Genomic DNA, 23049 nt, shown 5'->3' on the forward strand with positions numbered 1-23049 from the left:
TTCAGGAGATGCTGCAGGTGGCTCGCGAGTGTTCTGCCGGGGATGGTGCGTCCGCTGCTCGCCTCCTGAGCTTCGGGGAGATCTGTCTCTTAGCCTCTGAGCTACAGCAATGCTACGACAAAGAGTGAGTACGCGAGGGAGGGTGATAGTGTAGGAGGAGGAGGAGGAGAAGGTGGTTGTACGTGTTTGTTTAGGGTTTGTTTGGTGTGTGTGTGATTTGTGATGGTTTTTTGTGTGTGTGATTTCTTTTTTTCTTTTCTTCTTTACTGTGTGTGTGTGGGGGGGGGGGGGCAAGGATGTTGTGTGTTTGTTTATGATATGTTTTGTGTTTTTCTGTGTTTTTCTCTTTCTTTTCTTACTGTACATGTGTTTGTGTGGGGCGAGGGTGTTGCGTGTTTGTTTATGGTATGTTTATGGTTTGTTTTGTGTTTTTTTCTGTTTTCTTTCTTTTCCTTCTTTTCTTCTTAACTGTGTGAGTTTGTGATTGTGGGAGAGGATGTTGTGTGTTTGTTTATGGTATATGTTTCTTGTTTGTTTGTTTTGTATTGTATGTTTTGTCTGTTTGTTTTATCTTGCGTGGGAAATTTCTTTATCTCATTCTTTCGTTTTTTTTGTTTTTTTTCTCTTATCTTTCTCTTCTCTATCTTGCTCTCTGTCTGTGTATCTGTAATGTGTTTTATCTGTTATTTGTTTGTTTGTTTTGAGTGTGTGTGTGTGTGTGTGTGTGTGTGTTTCTTGTTATGTCTGTTTCTTGTTATGTCTGTCTCTGTGTATGTGTTTGTGTCTGTCTGTCTGTCTGTTCCCTTCTTCCTCCTCCTCCTCCTCCTCCTCCTCCTCCTCTTCCTCTCCCTGCTTCTCCTCCATATAAATACCTAATCATAAATATATAAATAAACACATATATTAACACGTAAACAATTCAAACATCATCATCATCATTGTAAACAAACACCAGATTGGAAAAACAACCAGTTAATAAATGAATAAATAATGTGACCAATAACCATAAATAACCACTTTAAAACAACAGGATGAAGAGAAAAACAAAATAAAGATCATAAAAATAAACTAAAATATAAAAAAAAAACGGGAAAGAAGGAAATTAAAATGTAAAGATAAAAAGTTGATTAATAAGGGAAAGATTATATCCCTTCCACACCTTCCTTTCCCTTCCCTTCCTTCCCTTCATCTCTTTTCTCCCCTTCCCTTTCCTTTCCTTCCTTTCCCTTCCTTTATCTTTCCTTCTCTTCCTTCCCTTCCTTTCCCTTTCCTTCTCTTCCTTTCTCTTCCCTTCTCCTCCCTTTCCCTTCTCTTCCCCTCCCTTTCCTTTCCCTTTCCTCCACCCCATCCCCTTCCTTTCCCTTTCCTTCTCCTTCCTATCCTTCCCTTCCCTTCCCATTCCGTCCCTTCCCATCCCTTTCCTTCATTCCTTCCCTCTACCCCATCCCTTTCCTTCCCTTTCCTTCTCTCCCCTTCCTTTCCCTTCCCTTCCCTCCCCTCCCCTTCCCTTCTCTTTCCTTCTCTTCCTTTCCCTTCCTCTCTCTTTCCTTCCCTTCCCCTCCCCTCCCCTCCCTTCCTCTTCCTTCCCTTCCCTTCATCTCCTCCCTCCCCTTCCCTTCTCTTCCCTTTCCCTTTACACACAACAAAGAAAAAAAACTCATATAAACTAAACATGAAGGGAAAAAAATAAAATAAACAAAAAACAAATACATTCAACAAAAAAATGACCGCAAAAAAAACAACCGTAAAAATAAATCTAACCGCCCCTCTCCCCCCCCCCTCCCTTGCCTTTCCTCCCCCCCCTCACCTTTCCTCCCAGGTGTGTTGCCACGAGGGTGTAGGTGGGGGGCCCCTCCCTCCCCCCCCTGCCGTGCTGGGGGGAACCACACAGGCCCGCTGGATCAAGGCCCTGCGCGCTAAAATGCCGGGGTAAAAAAATAAAAACAAAAGAGCATCGATACTAACAAAATAATAATAGAAAATAATTATAAATGCCGGGGTAAAAATAAACAAAAGAGCATCAATACTAACAAAATAATGATAAATGCCTGGGTAAAAAACAAAAGAGCATCAATACTAACAAAATAATAATAGACAATAATGATAAATGCCTGGGTAAAAAAAACAAAAGAGCATCAATACTAACAAAATAATAATAGACGATAATGATAAATGCCTGGGTAAAAAAACAAAAGAGCATCGATACTAACAAAATAATAATAGAAAATAATGATAAATGCCGGGGTAAAAAAACAAAAGAGCATCGATACTAATAAAATAATAATAGAAAATAATTATAAATGCCTGGGTAAAAAAACAAAAGAGCATCGATACTAACAAAATAATAATAGAAAATAATTATAAATGCCTGGGTAAAAAATAACAAAAGAGCATCGATACTAACAAAATAATGATACAAAATAATGATAAATATATAAAAAAAACGCATTAAAAAAAAGTATCGCAAGTTCGAATATATACTAACTAAATAATGACCTGATAATAATAATAAGTAATAAAGATAATGGTATAGATAATGGGACCAGGGTATAAAAAAAAATAATTAATATCATTCATTAACAAAATAATAATGATAATAAATATAAGTTTTAACAAGAATAATTAAGATAGTGGTAATAACAGTAATAATAATGGTGGTAATAATGATGATAATAGTAATAATAATAATAATAATAATAATAATAATAATAATAATAATCGCTGGAGGGGAAAAATCACATCTAGAAACAATTAGATAACTTACCTGTCCCAATTACCTCCCTCCCTAATTACTTACCTGTCCAATTACATCCCTGTTTACCTGTCTACCTACCAATTTACCCACCTGTTAACTTACCTTTACCTAATCCCCTATCTGTCTATCTCTTTTTCCCTTTATATCTTATTTTTCAGTCTAAATTTTTTTTATTTTCTTTGTTTTCCTGTATTTTTCTCTTTTACGATTATTTTCTTTTACTTTCTATCTATCTATCTGCCTATCTATTTGTGTATCTATCGATCTATCTATCTATCTTACTGTTCATTACTATTTCCTCTGTTTATCTTTATCTATCTATCTGTCTATCTATACCTACCAACCTACTTAGCATTTTTTCTGTTTATTTATTTTTTCTTTATCTATCTATCTATCTATCTACCTTACTATTCATTACTTTTTCCTCTGTTTATCTTTATCATCTTATTATCAGTCCATCTATCTATCTATCTACCTACCTAACGAGCTTACCTTCCTCATCTCATCACACTCTCCATAACCTCACCCTTAATGACACACTAATTGAGGTCTTATGAAATGCCAAATTAGGGACACAAACAAGGTGACTGAGGGAATACAGGTGAATGCCACACTGCCTCATTAACCTGCTAATTAGAAGGTATAAAGGTAATTAGTGGATGTAATTAAGAGATAGGAAGAAGGAGTTTGATAGAGGGATATATTTAATGGTTTATTTTGGATATTGATTAACTGGGAGAGGAGGAGGAGGAGGAGGAGGAGGACTTATATAACATAGAAGAAACATAATTATAACTCAAAGGGATAAAGGAAGAACTAGTAAACAGTAGATACATAATAAGTATAAAAAAAGCATTGCTTCTTAATATCTATAAAGAGAAAATATATATAAAAGACAACTAAGAAAAGAAAAAAATATTATGCAAAAGAAAATATTGGGTGTTACGTTGGCTTTTATCTACTTTGGTATGCGATCTACGTGTCTTGAATCTACTTTGGCAAGCGATCTACCTGTCTTGAATCTACTTCGGTTTGCGATCTACACTTTATATTGCGATCTACGTGTCATGAATCTACATTGGTTTGCGATCTACACTTTATATTGCGATGTACGTGTCATGAATCTACATTGGTTTGCGATGTACGTGTCATGAATCTACATTAGTTTGCGATTTACACTTTATATTGCGATCTACGTGTCTTGAATCTACTTTGGTATGGGATCTACACTTTATATTGCGATCTATGTAGTTTGGTATGCGATCTACACTTCATATTGCGATCTACGTGTCTTGAATCTACTTTGGCATGCTATCTTAATGGTTGATGGATGGTCTAGGACTCTAGAGGGTAATAGAGATGGTAGAGAGCTAGTTTAGTCCCGGCTCAACAAGGTACAAGAACAAGGAAAACACTCGCCGTGGTTTCGAGAGAGTGTCTGGTTAGTATCGAAGCTCTGGTACCGAACAAGGAAAACAATCGTCGTGGGCACCGTTGCCAGATTGTCGTACTCAGACCATAGTATTTACCGGTTTCTGACGCCTAACTATTGCCAAGAAACATCAGGAATTAACTTTTAACGATAAGTATAAGTGAATCTCCTTATTGGGGTCCACGAGACAGTTTTTGGCTCGGAAGTCGGTAAATATGAGAGGCTGAGTAAGACAGTCTCGCAACTTTGGTCGTGGTTTCGAGAGAATGTCTGGTTAGTGTCGAAGCTCCGGTCCTGAACAAAGAAAACAGTTGCCATGGTTTCGAGAGAGTGTCTGGTTAGTGTCGAAGCTCCGGTCCTGAACAATGAAAACACTCGTGGTTTCGAGAAAATGTCTGGTTTGAGTGTCGAAGCTCCGGTCCTGAACAAAGAAAACAGTTGCCATGGTTTCGAGAGAGTGTCTGGTTAGTGTCGAAGCTCCGGTCCTGAACAATGAAAACACTCGTGGTGGTTTCAAGAGAATATCGGGTTAGTGTGTCGAAGCTCCGGTCTCGACTCAACAAGGTACATTTGGCAACAGCGCACTTCATTCCGCCACAGACACCAATCTCGGCAGCTTTGGCATGTTATCGACAAGCTAGTTTGTTACCTATTTTTCAAAGATTTGCTTGTTATCTGCTTTGTTACCTAGATTTCACAGATAGGCCAGTCCTTTACCTTTCTTATCATCTATTTTGAGGGGGTTATATCATGGCAGAAATTTGGCCCGTCACTGATACACGGTAAAGCCACAAATTCGTCCCGTCGCTGGTACACGGTAAAGCCACAGATTTGGCCCGTCGCTGGTACACGGTAAAGCCACAAATTCGTCCCGTCGCTGGTACACGGTAAAGCCACAAATTTGGCCTGTCACTGGTACACGGTAAAGCCACAAATTCGTCCCGTCGCTGGTACACGGTAAAGCCACAAATTTGGCCCGTCACTGGTACACGGTAAAGCCACAAATTTGGCCCGTCGCTGCTACACGGTTAATACCTCCTAACCTCCCCAAATCCTCAAAAAAGAATTCTACACCGAAATCAGCGACGAAATGAAGGCACTGGCATTTTTAAGAAGACTTGGACTTTTGGATGAAGAACAAAGTGCTTTACCGTATCGTCGATGTGACATTTATCGCTAGAATATTACGAATAGAAATTTGTATGGTGTAAATACTTTTCCTTGTAGATGAACAAAAGTAAGGAGTAGATATTTTTTCCTTGTAGATAACGAGCCAAAGTAGATGTTCGAGTTTGTGATAATAAAAATGTAAGTAAATGAGAAATAATTAATGTGAAAAGAAGATATGAAAAAGATGAAAAATAAATGGATAAAAAATGTGAAAGTAAATTTGTTTGTGTGAATAAAGATAGAAAATGAGAAATAATTAATGTGAAAAGAAGATATATGTATAAGATAAAGATAAATGGAAAAAAACATGTAAAAGTAAATAAGTTTGTGTGTTTATTAATAAAGATAGAAAATGATAAATAATTAAAGTGAAAAGAAGATACGTTAAAAATGAAGAATAAATGGAAAAATATGGAAAATTAAATGTTTGTGTAAAGACAGAAAATGTAAAATAGTTAGAGAAAATGTGTTTTGTGGAGTGGGTGACTAATGTTTTTTTCTTTCTCTCTCTCTCTCCCCCCAGGACGCCCCAACCCCCCCTCCTCTCCAAACTGTCAGAGAAAACATGCGGAGAGAAGAAGAGAATTGAGAGGAAAATGTCGAGTGAGTATTAACGACACACAAAAAACTACATCAACAACATATATATTTTTTTTCATATATGCCTTGAGACTTTTTAATCTTTCACAGTCAGTTATAGAGTGCTTAGAATCATGTTTACAGTTGAGTTTCTACAGTTTACAATCATATTAAAGTTTGTCTCACTCTCTCGGTAGTATTTCCAATGTTTTTATTTATCATATTTTCATTTTTTTCAACCACACTTTTTGTTTGTTGTTTTTATTTCCACATTGTCTTTATTCTTAGCTTATCCATTTACGTTATTTATCATTTGTTTTTGTACCGCCATTCAGCTTTTTATTTCATTGTGTCCGTCTACGTTATTTGCATTTATCGTTTATCGTTTTTCCCATCTAGGTTTTCTTTCCCCAGTCCCCGTTTTTGTCATCTACGTTTTCTTTCCCCAGTCCCCGTTTTTGTCTTTATCATGTACGTTTTCCTTCCCCAGAGTATCGTTTCTCATTTTTCCCATCTACGTTTTCTTTCCCCAGTCCCCGTTTTTGCCTTTACCATGTATGTTTTCCTTCCCCAGAGTATCGTTTCTCATTTTTCCCATCTACGTTTTCTTTCCCCAGTCCCCGTTTTTGTCATCTACGTTTTCTTTCCCCAGACCCCGTTTTTGTCTTTATCATGTATGTTTTCCTTCCCCAGAGTATCGTTTCTCATTTTCCCCTTCTACGTTTTCTTTCCCCAGTCCCCGTTTTTCCCATATACGTTTTCTTTCCCCAGTCCCTGTTTTGGCATTTTCCTTCCCCAGAGTATCGTTTCTCATTTTTCCCATCTACGTTTTCTTTCCCCAGTCCCCGTTTTTCCCATCTACGTTTTCTTTCCCCAGTCCCCGTTTTTCCCATCTACGTTTTCTTTCCCCAGTCCCCGTTTTTCCCATCTACGTTTTCTTTCCCCAGTCCCCGTTTTTCCCATCTACGTTTTCTTTCCCCAGTCCCCGTTTTTCCCATCTACGTTTTCTTTCCCCAGTCCCCGTTTTTGTCTTCACCATGTATGTTTTCCTTCCCCAGAGTCCTCACCCAAGTATGAGGTTTTCCTTGGGGGCTCGTGTAACCCCACCACCTGGCGGCAGAAGGTGGCGATCCCCATGCTCAAGGACCACGGCATATCCTTCTACAACCCGGTGAGTCCTTCGTGCACTCCTTCAGGCATTTTCCAACCCTCTAAGGAAAGGATATCGCTTGTAATTATGATCCTTCCTCCACCTCCACCTATAATTCCTTCCCCTTCTGTCTCTCTCCGGCATATGACCACAGATGTTGCGCCGACTAAACAAAACTTTCCAACTTTTTCCTGTCTCCTGGGGTCTGTTCCCTTCTCCTATAATTCCTTCCCCTTCTGTCTCTCTCCGGCATATGACCACAGATGTTGCGCCGACTAAACAAAACTTTCCAACTTTTTCCTGTCTCCTGGGGTCTGTTCCCTTCTCCTATAATTCCTTCCCCTTCTGTCTCTCTCCGGCATATGACCACAGATGTTGCGCCGACTAAACAAAACTTTCCAGCTTTTTCCCGTCTCCTGGGATCTGTTCCTTCTCCTATAATTCCTTCCCCTTCTGTCTCTCTCCGGCATATGACCACAGATGTTGCGCCGACTAAACAAAACTTTCCAGCTTTTTCCCGTCTCCTGGGGTCTGTTCCCTTCTCCTATAATTCCTTCCCCTTCTGTCTCTCTCCGGCATATGACCACAGATGTTGCGCCGACTAAACAAAACTTTCCAACTTTTCCTGTCTCCTGGGGTCTGTTCCCTTCTCCTATAATTCCTTCCCCTTCTGGCTCTCTCCGGCATATGACCACAGATGTTGCGCCGACTAAACAAAACTTTACAACTTTTTCCTGTCTCCTGGGGTCTGTTCCCTTCTCCTATAATTCCTTCCCCTTCTGTCTCTCTCCGGCATATGACCACAGATGTTGCGCCGACTAAACAAAACTTTCCAGCTTTTTCCTGTCTCCTGGGGTCTGTTCCCTTCTCCTATAATTCCTTCCCCTTCTGTCTCTCTCCGGCATATGACCACAGATGTTGCGCCGACTAAACAAAACTTTCCAACTTTTCCTGTCTCCTGGGGTCTGTTCCCTTCTCCTATAATTCCTTCCCCTTCTGGCTCTCTCCGGCATGTGACCACAGATGTTGCGCCGACTAAACGAAACTTTCCAACTTTTTCCTGTCTCCTGGGGTCTGTTCCTTCTCCTATAATTCCTTCCCCTTCTGTCTCTCTCCGGCATATGACCACAGATGTTGCGCCGACTAAACAAAACTTTCCATCTTTTTCCTGTCTCCTGGGGTCTGTTCCCTTCTCCTATAATTCCTTCCCCTTCTGTCTCTCTCCGGCATATGACCACAGATGTCGCGCCGACTAAACAAAACTTTCCAACTTTTTCCTCTCTCCTGGGGTCTGTTCCCTTCTATAATTCCTTCCTCTTCTGTCTCTCCGGCATATGACCACAGATGTTGCGCCGACTAAACAAAACTTTCCAACTTTTTCCTGTCTCCTGGGGTCTGTTCCCTTCTCCTATAATTCCTTCCCCTTCTGTCTCTCTCCGGCATATGACCACAGATGTTGCGCCGACTAAACAAAACTTCCAACTTTTTCCTGTCTCCTGGGGTCTGTTCCCTTCTCCTATAATTCCTTCCCCTTCTGTCTCTCTCCGGCATATGACCACAGATGTTGCGCCGACTAAACAAAACTTTCCAACTTTTTCCTGTCTCCTGGGGTCTGTTCCCTTCTCCTATAATTCCTTCCCCTTCTGTCTCTCTCCGGCATATGACCACAGATGTTGCGCCGACTAAACAAAACTTTCCAACTTTTTCCTGTCTCCTGAGGTCTGTTCCCTTCTCTTATAATTCCTTCCCCTTCTGTCTCTCTCCGGCATATGACCACAGATGTTGCGCCGACTAAACAAAACTTTCCAACTTTTTCCTGTCTCCTGGGGTCTGTTCCCTTCTCCTATAATTCCTTCCCCTTCTGTCTCTCTCCGGCATATGACCACAGATGTTGCGCCGACTAAACAAAACTTCCAACTTTTTCCTCCACCTCTACAGTGCAGTGGTTAGCATCCCTGACTATGAATCTGTAGGCCTGGGTTCGAATCCCGGCTTGTGCAGTTGCCGTGTAGTCCACCAAGCTCTACATCCTTCCTTTTGGGCTGGTCGGTAAATGGGTGCCTTGGGAAATCTGGGGAAGGTAAACTGTGGTAACCCAGATGTCACGCTGGTCCTGTGTCCCGGGGTAATGGGCTCCCCCCCACCACAGGCTCAGGGGCCAACAGGATGAACATGAGAGAGCAACACCCCTATGCACAACTATACCATAATTTATGCTCCTAACCTTACCTGACCTTTACAATCCCCACTAATCAATTCTCTAACCACCCCCTCAGAAATTTTATAACTTCTTCGTTCCCCTCTCTGCAACACTCAGACCACCTCTTCCACTACCTTCTCAGCTCCTTCTTCCTCCCACACTAATTCTAAAATCCGTATTATAAGACGCTTTTGGTTCTCACATCAGCTATTTCTAAAGGTCAAAGAGGGGGTCAGTCAGGTTCTAGTGAGTGTTTCTTTAGGTTCATGGTACAGAGGAAGGGTCAAACTACCACCAGAGCCATAAAACTACTCCTGGAAATGCCCAGTACTCCTATGAAAGCCTTGTCAAATATGTTCTTTAGGTTCATGGTACAGAGGAAGGGTCAAACTACCACCAGAGCTATAAAACTACTCCTGGAAATGCCCAGTACTCCTATGAAAGCCTTGTCAAATATGTTCTTTAGGTTCATGGTACAGAGGAAGGGTCAAACTACCACCAGGGCCATAAAACTACTCCTGGAAATGCCCAGTACTCCTACGAAAGCCTTGTCAAATATGTTCTTTAGGTTCATGGTACAGAGGAAGGGTCAAACTGCCACCAGGGCCATAAAACTACTCCTGGAAATGCCCACAACTCCTACGAAAGCCTTGTCAAATACATGTGTTCTTGGGCGATGAAATGTCTTGATAATACAACTCTAAAACCACTCTTTCCTCTACCTCCTTAACCCCTTCTCTCTCTCCCTCCGCAGCAAGTCTCTCACTGGGAGGAGGCGCTGGTCGAGGTGGAGTACCAGGCCAAGCAGACGGCCTCGGTGGTGTTCATCGTGCTGGACCGACACACCCGGAACGTGGCGTCCATGGTCGAGGCCGCGTACATGGCCGGCTGCCGACGCAAGCTGGTGGTGGTCATGGACTCGTACACCGGACCGGGCCAGCTCATCAACGGGGAGCCGATCTCGGAGCGGTACGTAGAGGGGTGGTTAGGGAGGGGGGGTAGTTGGTTTGGTTCAAGGGGGTTGGTTTTGGTTCAAGGGGGTTGGGTTTTGGTTCAAGGGGGTTGGGTTTTGGTTCAAGGGGGTTGGTTTTGGTTCAAGGGGGTTGGGTTTTGGTTCAAGGGGGTTGGTTTTGGTTCAAGGGGGATGGGTTTTGGTTAAAGGGGTTGGTTTGGGTTTAATGGGGTTTGTTTTTTGGAAAGTGGGTCTAGTTTGGTTTGAGTGTGTTAATGCTTCACTTATTTTTCTGTTTCTCCGTCCCTTTATTATTTTTACGATATTTGTTTTGTTTATTTAATATGTTTCTTTAGGTTTCTAGCTTTTTTTCATGGATTTAATTGTGATATGCAATTATTTATCATTGAGTGTCTATACTAAACCAAAAATAGCAGCTAGCCTTCACTAACCTTATGCTCTAACCTTCCACTGTCTATACAAAACCAAAAGTAGGATCTAACCTTCACTAACCTTATACTCTAACCTTCCACTGGCTTGTCTAACCCTATGTCCTTATGTTCTGAACTTCTGACATTCCACTAACACCATCTACCTTATCTAACCTTACGTCCTTGTGTTCTAACCTTCCACTAACTCTACTCCTCCTCCCCCCTTGCAGTGAGTACCAGGACCTGACCAGCGGCTTCAATACGGTCAGGGACTTGGTGGAGCGACAGGAAATCCCGGTGTTTGGGGAGATCACGCACGCCCTCAACTGCACGGCCAAGGTAAGGAGTGTTGCTGGTGGTGTTAGTGTTGCTGGGGGTGTTAGTGTTGCTGGTGGTGTTGTTTGTGTTGCTGGTGGTGTTAGTGTTGCTGGGGGTGTTAGTGTTGCTGGGGGTGTTAGTGTTGCTGGTGGTTTTAGTGTTGTTAGTGTTCCTCCTATGCCTGTTGGTTTTGTTAGTGTTCCTGTCGCTGTTATTTTTCCTGTTAGTGTTGTTAATGGTGCTGTCGTTTATGATGTTATTGTTGTTTTTTTGTTACTTCGACTGTCATTCTTTTTAGTTTTGTTATGTTATTTATTTTGTTATTTACGTCACTGTTGTTAATCTTGTTTTTGTTATTGTGTTGCTGTGGTTAATGTCTCCTACTGTCATATTTTGTTTATTAATGTCGGTTTTCTTTCTCTTTTTCATTCCCTTTTTTTATTACTGTATCCTCAATACATATCTTGTCCTTTCACTGCATGTCTTAAGAGGTAACTATCCCTCCATATAGGTCGGAAAATGGTTCACTGATGAGACAGAAGGGGAAGGAATTATAAGAGAAGGGAACAGACCCCAGGAGACGGGAAAAAGCTGGAAAGTTTTGTTTAGTCGGCGCGACATCTGTGGTCATATGATGTAGTAGTAATGGTATTGTTATTATTTTTTTCCTTTCCCACAGATCCTGAGGGAGGACATTTACCCGCAGGACCTGGGCAGCGAGGACGACGTCAAGCCTGTCAAATACCCGTACCTGCAACTGGACGACAAACTGCTGTGAGTGTGACCCGGTGCTGTTTACCTAGTTGGTGTTTACAAGTGCCGTCTCCATGTCTATATTTGCCTAGCGTTTCTTTAAATTGCCATACACTCTTTGCCGCCGCCTCCTACTCTTCTTCTAACTCATTCCAAGGTGTTTTATTTCTATGGGGAGAGCTTTTTTTTTTTTTTTTTTTTTTTTTTTTTTTTTTTTTTTTTTTTTTTTTTTTTTTTTTTTTTTTTTTTTTGTGTGTGTGTGTGTGTATATTTGCTCTTTCCTGTTTTCATGTTAAAGGATTTCCAGAAGGCTTGCAGTGTTCCATAATTCATCAACTTGTTTTCTTGTTTATATCATTAAATTTGATGACGTGAAAATGAATAGTAGAAAGAGTACTACTACATCAACCTTTATTTTTATTTATTTCTTTTTCTATAATTTTTTTCTGCATTGCTTTACTTTCCAACCCGGTCTAATTTTCCTCCGTCTCCCTCCGCAGGAAAATTCACGACGCCTTCATCAACACCAACTCAGAGCAGATCACGTTGGCCGAGGTGAGCAGAGGGCTAATATTTAAAAGGAAAGACCAAGTAATTAAAAGAAAGATGATAATTAAAATGAAAGATGTAATTATTGAAAGGACAACCCAATATTTAAAAGGAAAGACCTAGTAATTAAAAGAAAGATGATAATTAAAATGAAAGACCTAATTATTGAAAGGACAACCCAATATTTAAAAGGAAAGATCTAATAATTAAAAGAAAGATGATAATTAAAAGGAAAGACGTAATTATTGAAAGGACAACCCAATATTTAAAAGGAAAGACCAAGTAATTAAAAGAAAGATGATAATTAAAAGGAAAGACGTAATTATTGAAAGGACAACCCAATATCACACACGTTTTAAACCATACATTCAATAGTTCATTCACATATAGTCATAAAATTCAAGTTAAACACACATTCACACATACACACACACACACATTCATACATAGATACACATATGCTTCTGTTTCTAATTGTGGAAGACTATTTAATTTATGGCTTTCTATCTTATATTATTTTAAACTTCCTATGTTATAAAAACTGTGCTATAAAATCAACAACACACACACACATTCATACATAGATACACATATGCTTCTGTTTCTAATTGTGGAAGACTATTTAATTTATGGCTTTCTATCTTGTATTATTTTAAACTTCCTATGTTATAAAAACTGTGCTATAAAATCAACAACACACACACACACACACACAAAAAAAAAAAATCAACAGAATACACACTCACACAAATGCGCACACAGGCCAAAGGTATTCATGACTGTTTTCCCATGCGCACACAGGCCCAGGTGGTGTACAAGATGGTCACGAACAAGGAGCTCACTAACGAGGAACTCCAGATGATTGTAGCGTTTAAGAAAGGTGAGAATTTAACCGTTTACATGGACTGTCTTTCTGTCTGTCTGTCTGTCTGTCTGTCTATTATTTAACTGTATACCTGTGTCTGTCTCTGTAACTCACCTCTTTAAATGTCTACCCGTTTCCATGTTTGTATTTTTAACTGTCTATTTCTGTCTGTCTTTCTAAGCTTACCTGTCTCGTTAGCTCATCAGTCCACCTATCTGCCACTCAGGTATTGATATCCAGGCTATTTTTCTCTCTTTTGTTATCTATTATTTCTATATCTATCTCTGCCTCTCTTTTCTGGTTGTCTATCTAATCTTAACTGTCTATCTATCAGTGTAATCATGTCTTGCTTTATTTCTCTATCTATGTGTTTATCTATCCATCTATCTCTTCTCTATTTCCTTCTTTATTTACCTTGTTTGTCTATCCAATCTTAACTGTCTATCATGTAACCTTGTCTTGCTGTATTTCTCTATTTATCTATCTGTTTATCTATCCATCTATCTCTTCTCTATTTCCTTCTTTATTTACCTTGTTTGTCTATCCAATCTTAACTGTCTATCATGTAACCTTGTCTTGCTGTATTTCTCTATTTATCTATCTGTTTATCTATCCATCTATCTCTTCTTTATTTACCTTGTTTGTCTATCCAATCTTAACTGTGTATCTGTCTATCAATGTAATCTCATCTTGTTGTATTTCTCTATTTTATCTCTATCTATGTATTTATCCATCAATCTATCTCACCTCTGTTTCCTTCTTTGTTTACCTGTCTATCCACTTGTCTCGTTAACTCACCTTTCCGCCGTCCAGGTATCGACATCCAGGAGCTGAACGGGATGGAGTTGCCGTTGGGCCTCTGGGACATCCTGAGTCGGATGTCCCAGCGAGTCATTGGTGAGTCAGGGCGTCAGTCAGTTGGTTGGTTGGTTAGTTTTGTAAGGGGAAAGTAAGGTAGGGCTAGGTTAGGTTAGGTTAGGTTAGTTGCTTAGTTAGGTTAGGTTAGGTTAGTTGTTTAGTTAGGTTAGGTTAGTTGTTTAGTTAGGTTAGGTTAGGTTAGTTGTTTAGTTAGGTTAGGTTAGGTTAGTTGCTTGGTTAGGTTAGGTTAGGTTAGTTGCTTGGTTAGGTTAGGTTAGGTTAGTTGCTTGGTTAGGTTAGGTTAGGTTAGTTGCTTAGTTAGGTTAGGTTAGTTGCTTAGTTAGGTTAGGTTAGGTTAGGTTAGTTGCTTAGTTAGGTTAGGTTAGGTTAGGTTAGGTTAGTTGCTTAGTTAGGTTAGGTTAGGTTAGTTGCTTAGTTAGGTTAGGTTAGTTGCTTAGTTAGGTTAGGTTAGGTTAGTTGCTGAGTTAGGTTAGGTTAGGTTAGTTGCTTAGTTAGGTTAGGTTAGGTTAGGTTAGTTGCTTAGTTAGGTTAGGTTAGGTTAGTTGCTTAGTTAGGTTAGGTTAGGTTAGTTGCTGAGTTAGGTTAGGTTAGGTTAGTTGCTTAGTTAGGTTAGGTTAGGTTAGTTGCTTAGTTAGGTTAGGTTAGGTTAGGTTAGATGCTTAGTTAGGTTAGGTTAGGTTAGTTGCTTAGTTAGGTTAGGTTAGTTGCTTAGTTAGTTTTGTAAGGGGATAGTAAGGTAGGATTAGGTTAGTATTTTGCTTGGTTGGTGAGTCAGTTAGTTAGAGGGAAGGAAGGAAGGCGGGAAGGAAAAGAAAGAAAGAAGGAAGAAATGAAGGGAAGCAGTCAATCAGTCAATCAGATAGTCAGTCAGTCAGTCAGTTAGATAGTCAGTCAGTCAGACAATTAGATAATCAGTCAGTCAGTCAGTCAGTCAGATAGTCAGTCCATCAGTCAGTCAGTCAGTCAGCCAGACCCCCTTACATTCTCAGCCCCTCACACCCACCCTCTCCTCCTAGGTTGGGCAATCCCTCGTCGGCCGGTCCGCTCCATCTCCACCAGCAGCAGTAGCAGTAGCGGCAGCACCACCAGCACCACCAACACTAACAACAGCACCAGCGGAAACAGCGGCGGCAGGGACATCTATCTCGGAGGCTCGGTGGGGGAGAGAGTGACGTGGAGGGAAGAGCTAGCTGTCCCCTTACTCCTGAAAAACGGGCTGTCGTATTTCAACCCAGCCGCCTCCTCGCGCTGTTCCTCGGGCCGCCTGCTACCCATGGAGGCTGTTCTCATGGAGCATTCCCGGGTGTTGCTGTTTGTGATCACTGACACCACCAGGGGAGTCTCCGCAATGACCCTGGTGAGTGTAGGGGAGTGTAGGAGTGAGGTGTTTCGGGGATGAGTATCGAGTGTTTCCATGGATTTGTATTTACCTAGCTTGTTTTTTTTTTACGTTTCTCTTTTATTTGAGGTAAGGAAGGGTGACAGGGGAGGGTTGTGGGTGAGTATGGATGTTGGGTGTTATATGCATCAGTGTGAATGGTGAGTCTTGTGTAGATGTAGATATAGAGAGGAAAAAAGCTAGGTTTGTCCCGGGAAAATTTAGGCACATCCCCCCCTTGACATATCTTTTTTAATCTGTACTTCTCCTTTTTGTGTGTTGAAAAAAAAAAAGCTTGGTTTGTCCCGGGAAAATTTAGGCACATTACCCCCTTGACATATCTTTTTTAATCTGTACTTCTCCTTTTTGTGTGTTGAAGGTCGCAATAGAAAGGAAAAAAGCTAGGTATCTCCCGGCAAAGTTTAGGCACATTCCCCCTCTTGACATATCTTTTAATCCGTACTTCCCCTTTCGTGTGTTGCAGGTCACAATTTAGAGAAAAAAAGAAAAAGTTTAGTTAGTACATCTCCTCTAAAATAATATATCTTAATTCCTGTTCCCCTCTAGAGAGAAAGAAATATGTTTGTCTCCCTTAAAATTTCCGACTCTCTACTCACCTCTCTCTCTCCCTCCTCCTCCCAGGCATCTCACTACATTGGTCTGGGCTGCAATGTTGTGCTCTGCGTCCAAATGCTCACCGAAAGTTCTCTAGTGGACGGCGAACAGGTGAGTCAATGGTTGTGTGTTTACCTGTCTGCTGATTAATTGATCCCTGCGTTTTTTCTCTCCTCTCCCTTCCTGTGACGCTTTCTGCTTTATCTCCCTCTTTCTATCGCTTATTCTTTCTCCTATTTTTTACTCATCTTCTGTCTCTCTTCTTCTCTCTCCTTTTCTTTCTCTCTGATTGTTTCTCTCATTTCTTTTGCTTTCTCTTAATTTCTCTTTCCTCTCCCTTCTTCTTGGGACTCTCTGTTTTATCTCCCTCTTTCTACCTCTTATTTTTTCTCCTATTTTTTCTCTTCATCTTCTATCTCTCTTCTTCTCTCCTTTTCTTTCTCTTCTTGCTGTCTCTTTCTTCTTCTCTCCCCCTCTTTTTGGTTCTTCCTCTCAGTCTTCCTAATCGTTTCTTTCTTTTTCTTCAACTGTTCTTTTCATTCATTGATTTACCAGTTATCTAGTTTCTCCTCGTGTTTCCTCATGTATCACTTATATAAATCAAGTCTATATCTGTCTGTATCCTTTTGTGTGTGACTCTAACTTTACTTTCTTAACTTTAAAACACACAATGAAACCTCCTTCTCCTCCTTTCCACAGCTCTCCAGACATGCACTCAAGGACTATAACAGGGGTCGGACATACCTCGTAGACCAGGCCAAGAAGGACGGGATCTCGGTCTATTCGGACATCCAGGAAGCCCTCGAGTGCGCCGTGGCTAAGGCCCAAGCGAGATAGTGGCCCCGGGACCCTTAGGCAGCATGGAAAAGGGCCCTTGTACCCTTAAACCCAAAAGCCCACTGATATTGTGACTCTGGTGGCGAAGGTCGAGGGCGAGGGTCTTGCTTTCGCCTTCGACCCCGACTGCTCAAAAGTGACTCGTAAAGCAGCTGTTTGGTGTTCTCCCATTCGCCGATGGGAAGGCGCGAGTGTGAGGGGATGTGGCGAGTGTCTGGGGGTGTTATTTATTGTTTGGTTGGCGTGTGGTGGCTCTGTAGCGATGGTTGAGGTGGTTAACGAGGGAAGGACAGGTACGGGATTCTCTCTCTTCGACACACCTGGTTTTTACTTTCCTCTGTTGCACCGCCTCTGTTGCTTTCTATGCCACACCTGTTATGGAAGACGGAGAGAGAGAAAGAGAGAGAGGGAAGGAAGAAGAGACGGAAAGAAAAGGAAAAGAAGGAGGACTAAGAGAAAGGAAGATAGAATAGACAGAAAGAGGAGGAAAGAAGAAAGATTGAAGAGAGAAAGCTAGAATCGAAAGGAAGAAGAGAAAAGGAAAGATAAGGAAGATTGAAAGAGAGATGGAGGTAGAAGAAGAGACAGGGAGAAGAGAGAAAAGGATGAAATATAGAGAAACGGAGCTGGAAATGACAGGAAAAAGAGAAGAGGAGAAAGAAAATGAAAAATGAAAAACAAAGTGAAGAAGAAAGAGATTAAACTCCTCTCACACTTAATAGACAAAGAGCAGCTGTCTTCTATTGTTGACTTATTGAAGCAACTGAAAATAAGTGAAGCAATAAACTTTTATGTGAAGAAAACTTATTATTTTTTTCTTCTTCTGATGGCAGCCAAGAGATGAAACCAAGTGCAGTTATATCTTACAGGGAGAGAAATAAACAAATAAACAAACAAATAAACAAAAACATGACTAAAAGAAAAGCAGGAAAATAAAGGAAAATAGGAAAATGATAGTTAGGGATATAAATGTGTGTATGAACCTATATTTTCTTTTCCTTTTTTTTCCTTTTTTGGGGGGTGAAGTTATGAATGGGGGAAAATATAAATGAATGTGTATTTAGTTGGAAAATGAAAATATGAGGAAGGAAAATAAATGAAAAGATAGGAAAAGAAAAAGGAAACTAGAGAAAAAGAGATTGAGAGAATGGAAAGGAAAAAAATATTAAAAACTTGTCTTGTGGGGAAATATGAGGAAAGAAGGAAAATATTAAAAGAGGAAAATAGAGAAATCACATATGCAAAAAAAATATATCGAGAAAAAATGAGAAAAAAAAAGTAGGAAGAAAAAAATGAAAAGGAATGAGGAAAATGAGGAAAATATAGGAAAATAAAGAGGGAAAGGAAAGTTGTGTTAGCAGTGTTGTCTCTCATTGCAAAGCGTTAGAAAGAAAATGGGTCCAGAGTGTTACATGTGTCGAGTTTGGAAGGGATGACTAAAGAAAAAAAATTGTATTGCTTGAAGAAGAAGAAAAGATGAAGAGAAATGAGAGAGAAAGGAAGAAAAATTTATTACTAACAGAAGAGAAAAATTGTATTACTAAGAAAGAGAAGAAAAAAGTTTGGGAAATGTTAGAGAAAGGAAGAAAAATGTATTGAAGAGAAAAAATATATTACTTAGACAGAGAAGAAAAGGTGAAGATAAATTAGAGAAAAAGGAAGAAAAAATATTACTAAAAGAAGAGAAAAAATATATTACTAAGAAAGAAGAAAAAAGTTGAGGAAATATTAGAGAAAAGGGAAAAAAATATGTATTACTAAAAAAAGAAGAAAAGGTGAAATAGAAATGAGAGAAAAGGTGAATAGAAACAAGAATAGAAGAGAAAAAATGTATTGATGAAAGAAGAGAAAAAATGTATTACTAAGAAAATATGAAAAAAGTGAAGGAAATGAAAGAAAAAAGGGGAAAAAAACTCATTGTAATTTTCTCTGCTCATTTCCTTTTCACATTCAGTAGAAAAAAAAGAAAAAAAGGAAAAGCTGATAAAGAAGAAAATAGAAAAAAAGAAGAAAAAAGTAAAAAGAAGACAAGAGAATTCATATTTTAAGGAAAATTAATAATGTATAGAATAATGAATGAGAGAGAGAGAGAGAGAGAGAGAGAGAGAGAGAGAGAGAGAGAATTGTACATACTGAATACTTTAACAAATCCGATTGGTTGGTGGAAGTTAGTTGGTTTGTAATGTAATTTTTTTTTTCCATAGATGGCTGCTCCCCCTCACCCCCTATTACCCCCCCCCCTCCCCCCCTCCAGGCAGCATCTTCAAGGGACGCTATCTCAGGTTTACGGTTGAAATATTATAGTCTGGCCTCGCACGGGACTCGGGGGAAAGAAAACGGGAAGCGGAGAAAGAAAACGGGACGCGGTTGGTGACTGATTCATGGATTGTCTGAATATATCGTAGTACTTATTATATCGACTTACTTGATGTTATATGTAGATGAGAAACGATACTTCATCTCTCTTTTATTAACTAGACGTATGTAACATCGTATCCACTTAAAGAATTGAAAAAGAGCAAATAAATAAATAAATAAATAAAGACAAGACGTAGAGCTAAAAGAAGAAAGTAATTGAAGTCCAGATGATACAATAAAAAAGACGAGAACAAGACGTAGTGGATAGTACATTTTAATTAAGGATGAAAAATTAAAATATTGGAGTAAAAAAAAATATACAAATCAACAGTAACGAAAAGAAAAGTAATATCATCATTATTATATTGATGAATTAATTTGTATCTTAGTAAAGTATGTGTATTTTTTTTATTTATTTATTTATTTATTTTTTTTTTTTTTACCAAAGTTGACAAAAATACGATTCAAAAACACGTATTTCTAATCTGGTAAAATTATCATTGTTGCTACTGCTACTACTACTACTACTACTACTACTACTACTACTACTACTGTCATCATTACCAACCCGTCCCTCCCTTCCCTCCCCCGCTCCGTGCCGGCCAAGACTGGGTCAGCATCAGACGTAGTACAAGACTGGGCGGCAGAAGACCTTCGTGTTGGCAACTGTGTAGGGCTGTAGGCGTAGCTATAGGGAGAGAGAGAGAGAGAGAGAGAGAGAGAGAGAGAGAGAGAGAGAGAGAGAGAGAGAGAGAGACTTTTTGTGAAGTTACGAATGTGGGAAAAAAAATGTTATTGAAAAGGAAAAGAAAATGGAGAAGGAAAGTGTGAAAATGAAGAGAGAGAGAGAGAGAGAGAGAGAGAGAGAGAGTACGGTATATATAACAGAAGGATTGCAAAGAAAAACGAAGGAAAGGGATGAAAGAATGCGAAAGAGAGAGAGAGAGAGAGAGAGAGAGTTGCACTGTGTTATCTCTCGATTCTCACTAGGTTGTACGAATATATAAAAAAAAAATCACACAATTCAACTTACATATATTTTCCGTTTCTTTTTTTTCTCTCTTTTTTTGGGTGTAAATATATATGTATGTGTGTGTTTGTGTGTGTGTTCGTGTGTGTGTGTCACTTTTCACATTCCCGTTTGTAAAGTGTTTGTTATTATTATCATTATTATTGTCATTATTATTATTATTATTATTATTATTATTATTATTATTATGTATTTCAAAGGCAGCTTCATCCTTTTTTTCCGCCCAATAACTCAGCTTTTTCTAATGTATTTTTTTGTTTATTTTTCGATTTATTTTTATTTTTATTTCTTCCGTGACCATACGTACACATATATACATACATACATACATGCATACATACACACGCGTACATACATGGGACAGATAATCTTACTTTCCTCTACTTTCTTCTTACTTTATTACTTTTTTTCTTCGTTTCTTACTTTCTTTTCACATCTTTCAACTTTCTATATTTCCGTTACTTTCTTTACTTAATTCTGCCAACTTTACTTCTATCTAACTTTCTCCTCTTATTTTTTTTGCAGTCTTACTAAAAAAATTTACTTTCCTACTTTTCCTCTTTCGTTATTACTTTCACACATTTCTTTATATCTTACTTTCTCCTCGCTCTTTATTTCTCTTCAGTTTTACTTTTTACTTTCCCAATTCTTTTCCTCTTTCGTTCTTACTTTCACACTTTTCCTTATATCTTACTTTCTCCTACTTTTCCCTACTCGCATTGCAACGTCAACACGAATCTCAAAGTCACACCGTTTAGATAAGTGAGGAACCGCAGAGCCTAATTTGTTTATGATATTGTGAAAAAGTGCGTTATTTTTTCAAGTAAACCCAAACATTGTGCCAAAATTCATCATTAAAGGACAATGAAGTGAGGATCGGATCACACACACACAAAGAAAAACGTATATTCAACATTTTTAAGCATCGAACACATATATAGAACTTTTAAGAGCATTAGAATCCATTTAGTAGGATTATTTAGAATCAAACTCCCTCTAGTGACAGTTCGGATTACTACGGATCAGACTCCATCATCAAACCTTACTGAAGATTAAGACATATCCGTTATTTTATTATTATTTTTTACAACAAAGGAGACAGCTCAAGGGCACAAAAAATGACACCATAATAAAAAAGCCCGCTACTCGCTGCTCCTAAAGAAAAAAAAAATCAAGAGGTGGCCGAAAGAGAGGTCAATTTCGGGAGGAGAGGTGTCCTGATACCCTCCTCTTGAAAGAGTTCAAGTCGTAGGCAGGAGGAAATACAGATGAAGGGAGATTGTTCAAACTCCTTTATTTAGCATTATTTAGGATCAAGGCTCTTTTTTCTATATATCTTAGGACCAGAAACATTTGATATCAGCGTTATTTAGGATCAAACACCATTCTGAAACATTAATTAGGATCCAACTCCTTTATGCGGCATCTAATCTCCCTTATCTTAGGTTCTGCGTCCTCGTGAGTCTCATTGAACCCTTAGCGAGCAGTGTAGTCCCTGGTCCTTGTGTGTGCGTGTGTGTGTACGTGTCCTCTGTTCCCGTGTACGTGTATGTGTGTGCGTGTGTTGTGTACGTAGGAAAGCGAAGGTGTACAGGTAACAGACAGGTATAGAAAGTTAAGGAAATAGAAAGTAAAGATGTTAATGGTAATAATAATAATAATAGGTGACTGATTATTGTTTTATTTTCTTTCATTGTTGTTTTTATTGTTGTTTTTGGAAGACGGAAATATGTTAAAGCTTTATTATTTTCTTTTCTTCCATTTGTTTCGTTGATTTTCTTTTGTTTTTGGTTTAGTTTTGTTTTTTCATGTATTGTTTTTATCATTATTGTTTTTGGTAAGTGGAAAAATATCTCTCACATCTTTTATTTTGTTTTTCTTTTGGTATTTTCTTTATTTTCTTCATTTTTGGTCTTTTGTATGTATGTTCGTATGTATGTATGTATATGTGCGTACGTCAATGGAATATCCGTATGGCTTTACTTTTTTTTTTTTCATTTTCTCGTATCTTTTCTTGATCTACTCCATCGTAACTATGTTGTACCGTTATCTCCTAATTCTGTATATATCACATAATATATAATAATGTACCATAGACTATTTTTACAAGAAGCCTAACACACACTGACGCTGATGTTCTTTCCTTGCCCTTTGCGTGCGTGTGTGTGTGTGTGTGTGTGTGTGTGTGTGTTGAACCGGGGCTCGAACCTTCGCCTGTCAGACCGTGAAGCGTGGTAGCGCAGAGCTTTAACCGACTGAGCTACCGGAGTGTGTGTGTGCGTGTGTGTCTGTGTGTGTAAAAAATATATAGCGTGAAGATTTTAATGTGAAAGTGAAAATGAAAGAATGAGGTAAGTATTAATAGTAGTAGTAGTAGTAGTAGTAGTAGTGGTGGTGGTGGTGGTGGTAGTAGTAGTAGTAGTAGTGACACGAAGCAAAACGTTAGGTAAGTAAATAATAATAATAATAATAATAATAATTTGAAGAAGAAAAAGACTGAAGAAAAGGTCGAAACAGGGCGATAAAAAAAATTACAAAAAATATACAAGATGCTGAGAAACCCTTTTTGAGAACGAGATAAATAAAAAAGAAAAAAACGGATGCATGAGGGAGGAAACAAAGGGAGAGTAGAAATGGCGGGGAGTATAAGTAACGCCCTTTCTCCCTTATTTCATGCCTTTTTCTCCCTGTTTATAAGTAAAGAAGGGAGAAGAAAGGGCAGGAGGGGTAACTAATGGAGAAGAATTAAGGGAGAGAAGGAAGATAAACCAGAAATAAGGGAGAAGAAAAAGGGAGAA

General features: G+C 39.1%; 1 protein-coding gene across 1 annotated transcript; it reads left to right on the forward strand.

Annotated features, from left to right (window-relative positions):
* LOC127010007 (uncharacterized) lies at positions 1–22380 on the forward strand. Its single transcript, XM_050883705.1, has 12 exons — positions 1–124; positions 5881–5960; positions 6995–7107; positions 10041–10255; positions 10900–11008; positions 11667–11761; positions 12241–12295; positions 13091–13169; positions 13968–14051; positions 15050–15390; positions 16054–16137; positions 16726–22380. Exons 1-12 carry the CDS (start codon positions 9–11, stop codon positions 16861–16863), a joined length of 1509 nt encoding a protein of 502 aa, XP_050739662.1. The 5' UTR covers positions 1–8; the 3' UTR covers positions 16864–22380.
* The last annotated feature ends 669 nt before the right edge of the window (positions 22381–23049 follow it).

Source organism: Eriocheir sinensis, chromosome 42 (assembly GCF_024679095.1).
Source record: "Eriocheir sinensis breed Jianghai 21 chromosome 42, ASM2467909v1, whole genome shotgun sequence".
NCBI classification, from domain to species: Eukaryota; Metazoa; Arthropoda; class Malacostraca; order Decapoda; family Varunidae; genus Eriocheir; species Eriocheir sinensis.